The sequence below is a fragment of the Lactuca sativa genome, chromosome 7 (assembly GCF_002870075.4).
Source record: "Lactuca sativa cultivar Salinas chromosome 7, Lsat_Salinas_v11, whole genome shotgun sequence".
Classification (NCBI taxonomy): domain Eukaryota; kingdom Viridiplantae; phylum Streptophyta; class Magnoliopsida; order Asterales; family Asteraceae; genus Lactuca; species Lactuca sativa.
In genome coordinates, this window is record NC_056629.2 from 41,369,799 (window position 1) to 41,384,020 (window position 14,222).

The 14,222-nt window shown below is 37.2% G+C and overlaps 1 protein-coding gene and 1 pseudogene across 1 annotated transcript; one reads left to right on the forward strand and one right to left on the reverse strand.

The window, feature by feature from the left end:
* Nucleotides 1–2,654: 2,654 nt before the first annotated feature.
* LOC122195166 (cytochrome f-like) lies at nucleotides 2,655–6,226 on the reverse strand (annotated as a pseudogene).
* A 4,791-nt stretch (nucleotides 6,227–11,017) lies between these two features.
* LOC128127223 (uncharacterized) lies at nucleotides 11,018–13,993 on the forward strand. The gene is made up of 3 exons (XM_052765657.1): nucleotides 11,018–11,213; nucleotides 11,333–11,482; nucleotides 13,818–13,993. Exons 1-3 carry the CDS (start codon nucleotides 11,018–11,020, stop codon nucleotides 13,991–13,993), a joined length of 522 nt encoding a protein of 173 aa, XP_052621617.1.
* Nucleotides 13,994–14,222: the final 229 nt, after the last annotated feature.

Here is a 14,222-nt window from a genome sequence, read left to right on the forward strand (position 1 = left end):
TTACAATCGAGTTTATGGCCATATTCCTCACTGTTTGAGATTGGAGTTGGTGTTTACTGCAAAAGGGAATCAAGTTTAATCCAAAAAACGTGATTTATTGAACTTTTGAAAGCTTACTGCAAGGAGTTTACGGCAGCAAACCTAGTTTACGGCCGCAAGCTCAAGAACCTTCTTGGACCGTAAACTCAGTTCTTAGACCGTAAATCAAGTATCTTCAATAACCGCAAGCTTAGATTCAAAAACCGTAATCAGAAAACATAATCATTTGGACCGCAAACTCTCGATCGTAAACTCTCAACTGTAAACCGATTTTACAGCCGTAAACCCATTTTTAACCGTAAACTCTTGTGTTGACCGAATTTTTTTTTTAAATATTATTAAAATAAAAAATGTTTTTTTATCAGTCAATGGATTCGCAAAGTCAAACACATCACCATGAGCTGGACTTTGTCATGGGCACAACTACTCGCATTCCAAGACTCTTGTCTGCAGATGGTTTTCCGGAGTGGAAATACCAGATAGGAAAGTATATTAAAATGAAGGACTTCAAGATTTGGAGAAGCATCATCAAGAATCCTGTCAGAATAACGACAACTGTTGCAGGGCAAGTAGTTAACAAAGCTGTTGAGAATTACACTAATGAAGATTTTGAGAAGGTGGAGGAGCAAGAACGGGCTTTGGCCACTCTGACCATGGCCCTGTCTCCGTATATAGCTCAAGGTTTTATGGAGTATACTTCAGAAAAGGCTTTGTGGGAAGCCCTAATTGAGGTATATGAAGGGAATGAAGACATGAAGGAGAGTCGCCAGGACATGTTGCGACAAAAATTCAACATGTTCAATTACATTCCTGGTGAGACCCTAGAGGCACAGCTACAACGATTCACAACTCTCACCACTAAGATGAACATAGTTGGAATCTTCATGACAAAGTCTGAAATAAACAAGAAGCTACTGAATGCTCTTCCAAAGTCATGGAACATGAATGTAGCTGTTATCAAGAAGACCAAAGACCTAAATCGCCTTACTCTTGCTGAAGTGATGGCGATCATCAAGGCTTGTGATATTGATGATAAATAGCGGGAGATAAATCATGTGAATTCGTATTCAACTGCAAATCTTGGAATTTCATCTAACAATGCTTTTTCATCTCTCACCTTTCCCTCTACAGGTCAACCTTTTGCTGCTCAGCAAGCTCAGACTCAATCCTTTTCCACTTCATCAACTACTTCACTTCCTGCTGCATCATCCAGGCCTCTTCCTCAGACCCAATCATTTGTTGCTTCTCAAGTTGCTTCTTCCTCTAATGGGGCTTCTTCCTCAAGTGCTAAGGAGTGTGATGAAAATCTTACTCTCGCCACAGGACTTGTTAACTGCTACAATGCTCTTGTAGCTGGAGATCTTCCTCCTTAATTGTCGTTTGGTGAACTGGATCGGATTCATCCAGAAGACGTGGAAGAAATGGATATGACATGGCAAATTGGCATGGCAGTGTTTAGGGCGAAGCAGTTTGCTAAGAAGAACGGGAAGAGCAACTGGGGTATGAATGTCGAAGGTAGGGTTCAACAACGCAAAGCTACGTTGTTTCAATTGTCACGAGCCAGGTCATTTTGCTCGTGAGTGCCCCATGCCGGATCGAAGATTAAACAACGACAGGACAATGGTTGCGATGGGAAACAATCGGGGAGGTGCTGAGGTCAACAGTAAGAAGGCTATGGTTGCTCAATTATTTGACTGGGAGGACCAAATGCAAGCCTTGAATATTTCAAAACCTGAAAATGCTCACCTGGCCCAAGTTAAAGATGAAGCTTCCATGGAGAGTGTTGCAGCTGAAGAAAAGATGATGGAGCTTCAGTTCGCATTGATGGTATCTTCTACTTCTGAACCGAAGAAAAATGAGGTAATTTTGTCTTCCTGCTCTCAAGCTTGTATTGATTATGTTAAAATTCTTCATGAAGAAATAGAAACATTACATAGTGAAGTAGAGGACCTTAGATATGAGGGTTCTCAACTTAGAAAAGGACAAAAACCCCTCCCCTCCTCTTTTGTTTATCCACCACTTTTTATTTATAGTATACGTAATTATTATAAGATAAGAATAAATAAAATACGTAATAACTATAAAAAAAAACATTATGATACATCTGTAAAAAATAGAAACTAACACTAGGAATGTTTGATGAACAGTATCAAGAATCATTATTATTTCATTATTTCGACACAATAAAAGGATTTTTCACACCCCTTTCTTGTGTCGAAGACTAGGAAGACGAATAACCCCTCCTAGAAATATTTGTTCCCTTCATATATCCGTTCTATTTTGTGTTTACTTTTGTATAGGATCTAGCCGAAGTCCATTGTATTAAACTCAAATGCATTTTATGACATTTTAATCTACCAATAGCAACATAATAACATCACCCCAAATTTTTGTAAAAAAACAAAAACAATGAAAGAAGGGGTCAAGTCAAATAGTCTTCTTCACAATCTACATACTGTGGCTAGGAATGTGGTACAAGGAATTCCCGGCATCTCGTAGTAAAAGAGTATAAACAAACAAAAGGGTTTTTTAGAATTTTACTTTTTATCATAGATAATCATAATTACTAAAAAATTGGTTCTTTTTACAAACTTGAGGTCGATAAATCCGCGAGTCTAGAAATTCATTTTGGACAATTGAACCTTCTCGAACTGTTTCTTTTTAAGAACCAAAAATATTTGTGCCAAAATAACAGATACTAAGAAGAACAAATATCCTTGTACACGTAATGGATCTTGAAGTTTTATTTCTGCATCTCCCTGACCATATCTGCCCACATTAGGATTACTTGTCAACAGTTGTTCAAATTTCATAGATTCACCTTCTAAAACAAGAATTTCTAGCCCCGGAGGGATAATATCAACCACTTGACGTCCATCTGATGCATCCGCTATGGTTATTTCGTATCTCCCCTTTTCTTTTCATAGGATTTTGCTTACTATACCGGATTCTGTAGCATTATAAACTGTATTGTTACTCTTGCTCTCGTCTGGATAAATCTGGCCCCTTCCCCTGTTTTCACCTACGTATATAAGATATTTTAAGAAGTGAATGTCTTTCTTAGTAGCGGGGTCCGGGGAAAGAATAGGGAATGTGATTTCACTATATTTTTGACCATGAATAGGGCCTATTAGTCCTTCTACTTTAGGCATTATTTTTTATTTATCTTTTTCCAAAAAAGAATTAACAAATACTCATGGTAACCATTCAAGCTGAGGAAATTAGTAATATTATCCGTGAACGTATTGAGCAATATAATAAAGAAGTAAAGATTGTAAATACCGGTACCGTACTTAAAGTAGGTGATGGTATTGCTCGTATTCATGGTCTTGATGAAGTAATGGCGGGTGAATTAGTAGAATTTGAAGAGCGTACAATAGGCATTGCTCCTAATTTGGAATCAACTAATGTTGGTGTTGTATTAATGGGTGATGGTTTGCTGATACAAGAAGGGAGTTCTGTGAAAGCATCAGGAAGAAGTGCTCAGATACCAGTGAGTGAATCCTATTTGGGTCGTGTTATAAACGCGTTGGCTAAACCTATTGATGGTAGAGGTGAAATTTCATCTTCTGAATATAGGTTAATTGAATCGCCCGCTCCAGGGATTATTTCTCGACGTTCTGTATATGAGCCTCTTCAAACAGGGCTTATTGCTATTGATTCAATGATTCCGATAGGACGTGGTCAGCGAGAATTAATTATTGGGGACAGGTAGACCGGTAAAACAGCAGTAGCAACAGATACAATTCTAAATCAACAAGGAAAAAATGTAATATGCGTTTATGTATCATTACACAGATATCTAGTATTTCCGGGAATCGCAATGGCTTCTGTATTTCTTCATGCTAAAAAAACAAGATTGTTTAGAGCCGATGGCACAAAATCTCATCTACTTTTTTTTTTCAAAACTGACGCTTGTATCATAACACAGATATCTATTTAGCAAAATATGGGATAAGCTTCCGTTGAAAAACTCTTATGTCCCCAGAAAATGCTATAGGGATCAATGGATTCTAGCTATTTTCAATAGATACAATACTACTGGAAGAATTCCTCTTTGGATAATAAGTATTGTAGCTGGTATTCTTGTGATCGGTTTAGTAGGTGTTTTCTTTTATGGTTCATATTCCGGATTGGGTTCATCCCTATAGTAATCGGATGAATTGAGTTGTAGACATGAAAGCGTAAGAACTCAACAAATTACCTTCTTTGTTTGTCTGATTTGAGGGAGAAGGTCCCGTTGAGTTCTTAATAATTAGAATATTTTTTTTATAAGTTCATTGAAGAAGTTCTATTTACTCAACATATTTCCCCTCCTCTTTTGTTTGTCCACCACTTTTTATTTATAGTATACGTAATTATTATAAGATAAGAATAAATAAAATACGTAATAACTATAAAAAAAACCTTTTGATACGTCAGTAAAAAATAGAAACTGACACTAGGAATGTTTGACGAACAGTATCAAGAATCATTATTATTTCATTATTTCGACACAAGAAAAGGATTTTTCACACCCCTTTCTTGTGTCGAAGACTAGGAAGACGAATAACCCCTCCCAGAAATATTTGTTCCCTTCAATTATCCGTTCTATTTTTTGTGTTTACTTTTGTATAGGATCTAGCCGAAGTCCATTGTATTTGACTCAAATGCATTTTATGACATTTTAATCTACCAATAGCAACATAATAACATCACCCCAAATTATTATAAAAAAAACAAAAACAAAGAAAGGAGGGGTCAAGTCAAATAGTCTTCTTCACAATCTACATATTATGGCTAGGAATGTGGTACAAGGAATTCCCGACATCTCGTAGAAAAAGAGTATAAACAAACAAAAGGCTTTTTAGAATTTTATTTTTTATCATAGATAATCATAATTACTAAAGGCCCAGTTAGAAACTAAAATAAAGGACTTTAAGAGACTTCTGGAAGACTACGGTAATAAATGTGAAAATTATGACTACATAAAGAGACAGAACGCTGAGTTAATTACTAACCCTGACACATTAAAGGGCAAATTTGAAACTGCTGATTTTGATTTTAGAAAATTTAATGTATCAAGTGAAGTAGTTACCAACATGATAGACCACTGCATTCAATTTAAACATAATCAGTCAAAGGGTATAGGGTATGATAAAGTGCCTCCTCCTTTCAACCATTCATATTAGTTTCAACCTTTGTCCAAGGAGGAGATTGACAATGAACCACTCATGGTTTATGGCAAGCCATCTGGTTTTGTTTCGGGAGGATTTATTAATGTTGAAAGTACTAACATTTCTACTTTTCCTGTAGATCAATCCTTAAATCAGTCAAATCACGAAGTTGAAGGATCTGTTTCTGAAAAACTGAGTCTGAACCTGAAGTTTTAGTTTTAAATAAAGACTTTATTTTTCCTGTTGTTGAAAGTGACAATGTTTTTTGTGATTTTTCTACACCTTCTGATACTAGTATGAATGTTTTTAAAGTGTTTGATGAGATGGTTGATAATTCTGATTTTTGTAATGATACTAATAAGAATCTACCATTTTCACAAGTTTCTCCATCTGATACACCCTCACTTATTTCACAACCTACTTATTGTTTATGTTCATGTGAGAAAAGCAAGGGTGTCGGTATGGAAAACAAATCTGAAAAGAGCAGTACAGGTTTTAACAATAACAAACAGATTTGTTTCAATTGTGGTATTGGTGGCCATATAGCTAGGAATTGTCCTAATAGAATGTTTGTACATTATATGTCACAGAGAGGAGAGAACGGATTTAGAGGAAGGTCTTTAACTAGAAAGTCCTCTAGAACTCATTTTCGGAAGGATGATTGGAAGGATGATTATAGTAGAAAACGGGAAATCTTTCAAAATAATAAAAAGGTCTTTCATAACAAAGTCCCGAACAGTTTGCCAAAACCGAACATGGCTGAGCCAAGATTGGTTTCGTCAAGAGCAGCTATGGGTCTTCAACCAATTCAGGTAGAAAACCCAATTGCTCAAGGAAAACTGATAAAAATCCTTTTCAAAACCATCGGTGACTGTTAGAAAACCTAATTACCAATGGTTGCCCAAAATAACTTCCAATCCATCATCAGTATCCTCTGGAAAAATTAGTAAATAATGATAAATCTGAAAAGGCAATGGGTCAACCCAGGAAAGTGATGACCTGGATTCCCAAATCTGAATGATTCCACACATTTTGTAGGGACAATTGCGGGGGAATGTTGTCAGACCTTGGTTCGTCGATAGCGGCTGCTCCCGGCATATGACATGAGATATCTCCCAACTGAACAACATTCAATCTTTTAATGGGGGATATGTTTCCTTTGCGGGTGGAGAAGGTGGCAAGATCACTCAGAGAGGAACTGTTACAAACGGAGTGTTAAGTTTCGAGAATGTCAACTTTTCTTCCGAGTTAAAGCATAGTTTGTTGAGTGTGTTTCAAATATGTGACAAAGGCTATTCTACACATTTCACGGACAAGGAATGTATGATTTTCAAGCTAGACATTGCCATCCTGGAAGAATGGATTCTTGTGAAATCTAGGAGCGATGGAAATGCTTACACTATTGATATGAATAGCAATCTTACAGAACAAGTTACGTGCCTCTTTACAAAGGTCACAGAACAAAATGCAATGCTATGGCACCAAAGACTCGGTCATGCTAACGCCAAAAACTTAAATCGTTTTGCAAAGAATGAGATGGTTCATGGTTTACCTGTCAGAGATTTTACATTTGAGAAGTGTGTGTCATGTGCCCAGGGTAAACATCATAGAAAACCACACCTGCCAAAACAGGTTAACTCAATCAGTCAGGTTCTCCAGTTGTTACATATGGACTTGCTCGGTCCAGTCAACGTCCTAAGCATCAACAGAAGTTCGTACTGTCTGGTTGTGATTGATGATTTATCTCGTTTTACATGTGTCTTCTTCTTATCCAACAAAGTTGGGGTTGCAAAACTAAAAAAGAAGTTCATAGTGCTAATTGAGAACCAAACCAACAATCGGGTGATGGTGCTTCATACTGACAACGGAACAGAGTTCAAGAATTCCATTCTAGATCATTTTTGCGCAGAAAAGGGGATTATGCGTCAATACAGCTCCGCTCACACACCTCAACAAAATGGTGTTGCTGAAAGGAGAAATAGAACCTTAAAAGATGCTGCCAGGACGATGCTGTGTGATTCCAAGTTACCAGTTTTCTTTTGGGCCGAGGCGATCAACACTGCTTGCTACATTCAAAATCGCGTGTTGATAAACAAAGCTTAGATGAATACTTCGTATGATATTCTATATGGTCACAAGCCATCAGTCAGTCATTTCCATGTATTTGGCTGCCCTTGCACCCTTCTTCACCTAGAGTCCAACCCAAAGTTTAATGCCACAGCCGATGATTGTTACTTCGTACGGTATGCTGCGCGCACTGCATATAGGGTCTATAATAAGAAGACGAAGTAGATTGTGGAATCCTATGACGTGCACTGGTTGGAGGAGAACGAAACAGATGCTCGAGTGGGTCCGGATTGGTTATTTGATTACACATCGCTTTTCAAGTGCATAAATGTGTCTTCGGATAGCTCATCTGCGTCTTTCTCTAGTTCGAAGAATGTTTCTGAAGATGAAGACGAAGAATTTGTCTACAGACCCCCAACGGTATCCTCTTCACCATCTGAGGGGGAGTCCTCTACTTCGCCTGAGGGGGAGTCATCTGTACCACCTGATAGTCCAAAATCTCCAGTTTAGAATGATACTCCTCATGCTGAGGCTACACTACTCACTCCAGTTGAAAGAGAGTTCATGTCTATAGATGCTTCCGCTGTCACTTAAACTTTTATGGAACTACTCTTTCCTGAATACATTTCTAATGAGATTGTAGCAGAGTCATCTGGTGCGGAACAATTAGCAAATGAAGGAGGTGTCAACATTCACAATCTTCTCGTCTTGCTTAATGATATTAGCCAGGAGATACCCTCAAGAATTCAACGCGATCAACTGATCGGGAACATTATTTGTCAGCTGGGTGATGGCGTTAAAACCAGAAGTCAGAGTGGAGATGTTAATGCATGTCTCTATTCTTGCTTTATCTCTCAAATAGAGCCCAAGAATGTTGAATGTCTCTGAATGAGCCCAGCTGGGTAGATGCTATGCATGAAGAGCTGAATCAGTTTGAAGAACTCGGGGTTTGGAAATTGGTTGAGTTGCCAAAGGGCAAAAAGTCTCTTGATACACGTTGGGTCTATCGAAACAAGCAGGATGATTCAGGGGTTATAGTGCGAAATAAAGCTAGATTGGTGGTTCGCGGGTTTCGACAAGTCGAAGGTCTTGATTATACTGAGGTTTATGCTCCAGTAGCTCCCTTGGAGTCTATTCATATCTTCCTTGCATATGCCTCTTACATGAACTTCACGGTTTATCAAATGGACGTCAAGACAACCTTCTTGTATAGCAAGGTGAAGGAAGAAATCTATGTTGATCAGCCCCCTGGGTTTGTTAACTCGAAGTTTCCTGATCATGTCTACAAGTTGGATAAGGCATTGTATGGGTTACATCAAGCTCCTCGAGCGTGGTATGCGACTCTTACAAAACACTTGCTCGAGTATGGATACTCTCGTGGCACTGTCGATCAAACTTTGTTTATCAAGCATGTTGGTAATGATCAGATTCTGGTTCAAATCTACGTTGATGACATTATCTTCGGGTCTACCAGTTTGTGACATCCCCAAAATCACGGCCAGAAAAGACCGATTTTGTTTATGCTTTATAAAAATCAGAGCACTTCATTTTATAAAAAGGTTACAGAATTTGTTCCCAGAAAAACATGGTAAATACGTTATTAAAACATTTTCGAAGAAACGTATTTATTTCATTTTAAAATGTTTGGGATGTCATCGTTAATACCAAAACATAAGCATAAACAGAACTTACAATGATTTACACTAGTGATCTACATCTCTTTTAAATCTCTCAGTGTAATGTCACTTCACTTCGTCACCTGTGATATACATAAACTGAGTGGGTCAGGTTGGGAAACCTGGTGAGTACATAGGGTTTTCAACCCACAATAATATAATTATTATGTTCAATCAAACAATCAACCCAATTACCTATCCCCATTATCTTCTTTACTCTTTAAGGATTTAACCTAAGAGTCATCTATCCTGCATTCGTTTATTCCGAAGTCCCTTACTTCTAGGGTTATAGGACTGGCATAAATCCATAGCCGCCAATGTTCGTTCATAAAGCACTAATTCCATAGCTGCTATAGTCTATTCATCGGGTACTAAATCCATAGCTACCAGTCTTTATCTAATAGGTACTAAGTCCATAGCTACCAATGTTCAACAGGTACTAAGTCCATAGCTACCAATTCCTACAGGTACTAAATCCTTAGCTACCAGCGTCTAACTAATAGGTACTAAGTCCATAGCTACCAATTCCCAACAGGTACTAAATCCATAGCTACCAACGTCTAAAAGGTACTAAGTCCATAGCTACCGGTGTTTGTCCCATAGACACTAAGTCTTTAGCTGCCAATGTATACTCACGTCATCTTCTATCTCTCATCATTCATCTACCCATCTCATACCCAACATTTTTGTATATATAAGATACGTATACAGTTTAAGTCCTTTAAAACATGTATAAAACCTTCAACCAGCATAGACAGCAAGTATTCAGATAATATGCACACATAGCACGTAGTTTATATAAAATACTTCATATCTATGTGTAAGATGAAAGGGACTATGCACTCACCTGGTAAGGTGGTGACTCGGCACTCGGACAGCTCTTCGTTACTTCTTAAAACAATTTTTCCTTGACCAAAACCTACTATTAATACCACTAGAGTTTAGTTTTAACGTTAATCGCGACTAATTAATAGTCTAGCTATTATTACTATTATATAAGCGTTAAATAACACTCAATACAACTCATAATAATAGCCCAAATAATTATTTTAAGGTCCTAATAATGTTACTACAATTAAATAAAAGCTATATTAAATATAGTATAGGCGTAACTCACTTACAACGGGTTTTTATTAAAAACCGGGCTTCGCTAGAGCAGCGTTTCCGAGCCGAAAGCTTTTCTTCTCGGAGCCGTCGGGCGCTCCGGGGCTTTCTTCTCATGATAGGGAGGTTCCCTAGACTTGGGAGGGGTTTAGGGAGGTTAGAGAGAAGTTAGAGAGAGAAAGAAAGGCTTATGGTGTGAAGAAAATATGAGGAGTTCACCCTTGTATTTATAGGAAGTGTTTAGTAAAGTAGTCTCCAAGCTTCGTCCGTAACTTTTGCATACGAGCTCCGTTTTTGTCTGTCTTTTTACTGTTGAGTTCCTATTAATGAGATCTTCAACTTTCATTTAGACCTCGTTAGCTAATTCTCATTCTATCTCGGATTTACAAAACTGTATCGAATTCGCCGCGCTCGAAAAATAGAGACTAAGCTTCGTGCATAACTTTCGCATACGAGTTCCGTTTTTATCTGTCTTTTTACCGTTGAGTTCCTATTAATGATATCTTAAACACTCATTTAGACCTCGTTGGCTAATTCTCATTCTATCTTAAATTCACTATTTACGCTTCCCGGTATCGTGTCGGTTCCGTCGCGAAACTTCAACGGGTCATAACTTCTTCGTTATAACTCGGATTTCGGCGTTCTTTATATGTACGAAAACCTTGTAACATACTCTACAACTTGGTTAAGATTATATATTCTAAATAATCTTTTGTCGAAAATTCGTTTTCGACCCCTATTGCCTCTAATTTTACTAGCCCGGATTTGCGGGCGTTACATAGTTCGCAGCTATGCAAGGAGTTTGAAGGCGTTATGAAAAAGCGGTTTGAGATGAGTTCGTTGGGAGAAATGACCATGTTTTTTGGGCTTCAGGTCAAACAAAATTCAACTGGAATACTATTACATCAAGCCAAGTATGTGGAGGATATTCTTGAGGAGTTCGGGTTTCAAGACGCTAAACCTGCATCGACGCCGATGTCTGAAACACCTCTTCTGACTCCAGATATTGATGTCGAATCCGTAGATCAGACACACTACAGATCGATGATCGGATTGTTGATGTATCTTACTACAAGCCGACCAGACATCATGTTTGCAGTTTGTCAATACATACGTTATCCGGATAATCCTAAATTTTCACATCTTATTGCTGTCAAAAAAAAATTTTTCGGTATATTAAACGTAGCCAAAAATTGGGTCTCTGGTATCCGAAAAATTTTGAATTTGATTTATATGCTTTTGCTGAAAGTAATTATGGAGGCTGTGAGCTTGATAGGAAATATACTTCAGGAGGGTGTCAATATCTTGGGGATCGGCTGGTGTCATGGCAGTGCAAGAAGCAACACACTGTCTCAACTTCAACAACTGAAGCGGAATACGTTGATGCATCTGCCTGTTGTTCTCAACTCATCTGGATCCAACATCAGCTGTTGGATTATGGTTTGAATTAGCTAGAAACCCCTATGTACTGTGATAATGAGGCTGCGATTCAAATTGCTAAAACTTTTGTCCAACACTCAAAAACCAAGCACATTGATATTAAAATTCATTTTATTAGAGACTGTTTTGAACGTTCACTCATCTGGCTGGAACAGGTTCCCACTGCTAATAATGTGGCGGATCTATTCACCAAGCCTTTTAACAAAGCTCAATTTGATGTGCTTGTGGAATTTTTGAAAATTATTCGTTTTGAGGATTAATTTTATTTTTCTATTTTTTTCTTATTTTAAGTTATTTTTAATTTTATTTTTCTTAATTCTCATTTTCAACTTTATCTGTGGTTAGCTTAGTTTAAATTTGCGCATTTTCATGATTTCATTCTCACCCATGCACAAATTTAGGGGGAGAAATAAACAAAAAAAAAACTAAATAAAAAGTTAAAAATTAAAAAATACAAAAACAATAAAAATCAAAAAATCAAAAAGAAGTTGCTGATTATCTTGCTGGAAGATGATGTGTTGGGAAGTGATATTATCAAGTGATAACGAGCAATCTGAATCTGCGTAACGTACCAAAATTAAATTGTCTATGCTCTGTGCTCGATGCGCTGGTAGGCCCGAAAGATTTTAAATGGACTTGACTAGGAAGATTTGAACTTAAGGAATTCAAGGACTTGACAAATATTGAACTACTTAGATCCGTTTAGCCTGACAATACGACGCTCGGATAGGTTGAGCAGGGAGATATACATGAGAATCTACTGGTCACATTAAAAGAACCGTATCTAGGACTGTGGATTAATTTTTCCTTGATGTGCAGATTCTGTCCTTAATTCCGGTATTGATGGGGTGACTGGGGAATTCCGATAAATTAGGTTTGTAGAAGGTTATTTTCTTTCTTTCTGTCTGTTAGTCATATGTTACCTCCTCTGCGTGATCGAGAGATCCAACCTGGACTGTAACATATGCAATTCTATCTCTCTGCATCTTCTTTCTATGCAATTCTTTCTATTTGTTAGCCATATATTGTCTCATCTGCGTGACTTACAATCCGACCTGGTACACAGTATATGCATCATTCTTTTTCTGAATCCCTCTAACACTTTAGTTAGTCATATGTTTCACCCTCTACGTGATTGAAAGAGATCCGACCTGGGTGTATAGCATATGCATTCTAAATCTATCTTCTCTTTTAATAATTGTCTGCTCACCCGATGTAAGGAATATTCTGAAAATTCTTGATTACTGGAGCATATCAGGAAGCGGGAAACATGTTCTAGTACAATTAAAATTAAACACTTACAGATTGTCTGTAGATCTAGTTGCTCAATTTAGGTGGACAACAATATCCCTAGTCGCCGTCAGATAAATGGTCTCTAGGAAATTTATTTAAGAATATAGAATCAAAAGGATCTTGTCCTTATTAGTTTGTCCAAATTTCATCACAATATTTCGTGCTTAAGTGGACCACAATACCGACGATCGATCTGACATAGACATGAAGGTAAACGTACCGATAAGTAGACCAAGGCTGTCTAACAACTTTGATCCCTAAGTCACAAAAATTATATTCAGTGTTTGTTTAGATAAAGTTTAGTCTATTTTATTTTAAATTTTATTTTTATTTTATTTTATCGTTAATTCAATTTTTTGTGTATGTCAAATTTTAATTTCTATTAGATTGTCAAAGATTATCAAAGTTTTTTATTTTTTTTAAATTTTAGAAATGCTTAATTTGAAATTTATTTTTATTTGTTATTTTATTTTTTTATTTTATTTTTTATTTTATTTTATTTTATTTTTAGTCTTATTTTAATTTTTTAAATCCTCAAAAGTTTTATTTTTGAAAAGTTTTGAATTATTGGACTGTGCGTTACACTGTGTCGACAGCAGGTTAAAGGTCAGGGGTGTATAAAGGGTTTACAGCCGGAAACCCTCTCACTTTTCGGATTCCGGCCGCAAACTCCCTCTGATTCTCTCACTTCTTCGGAAAAAAATTGTTTTTGTGAAATTGCTCCGATCACTTCAAAGGTACTGTGATTCCCTCCACAGATATGCATTCACTTCTTGAAATCGACGAGTTTTGAGCCTGAAATCGACGAAAAAGGATTCGTCAGAGCTTACGGCCAGGAGCTTATGACCGTAAACTCCGTTTGCGGCCCTGAGCTTACGGTCACGAGTTTACGGCCGTAAACTCCTATTTGACCGTAAACTCCTGGTTGACTTTGAACTTAAATATTGGACAAAATAATTCATTTTTGGGCTAAATTTACATTAATTAAAATATTATTTGCTCAAATATTTTTTCTTTTCTCACTTGGTATGTTTTGGTGCAGATCAAATGGCAGGTTTAAAGTTCGCAGACATGCACAATCTGGCAATTGTACTGGCAGATCCTTCGGTGGCACATGGAGAATTCAAGTCAATGACTCATGGACTGAAAGAATGTTGTTTGGCCTCCGCCATCACCATGAACACCGTTGTTTATCAGAATATTATAAGAGAGTTCTAGCAGACTGCCAAGATGAGAAGATACGATGATGGACCAGTGACTGTAGATGCAATCGTTAAAGGATGCAAAGTTGTGATTGATGAGCAGTTCATTAGAGAGACATTATTGATCAATGACCTATCGAGTTTTCCCACTGAAATTGGAAATAAAGATGCTCATAAAATTTTGAAGAATATGGGGTATGAAGGCGAATCTCCTCCTATAGTGAAAAAGCTTCTGCCATCCTATT

Excerpts from the sequence above, each read along its gene's own strand:
- LOC128127223 (XM_052765657.1), top strand. The coding sequence starts at position 11,018 with ATGTCTGAAACACCTCTTCTGACTCCAGATATTGATGTCGAATCCGTA. Across the intron at positions 11,214-11,332 it reads TGTCAAAAAAAAATTTTTCG|GAGGGTGTCAATATCTTGGG; the intron begins GTATATTAAACG and ends AATATACTTCAG. Across the intron at positions 11,483-13,817 it reads ACATCAGCTGTTGGATTATG|ATCAAATGGCAGGTTTAAAG; the intron begins GTTTGAATTAGC and ends GTTTTGGTGCAG.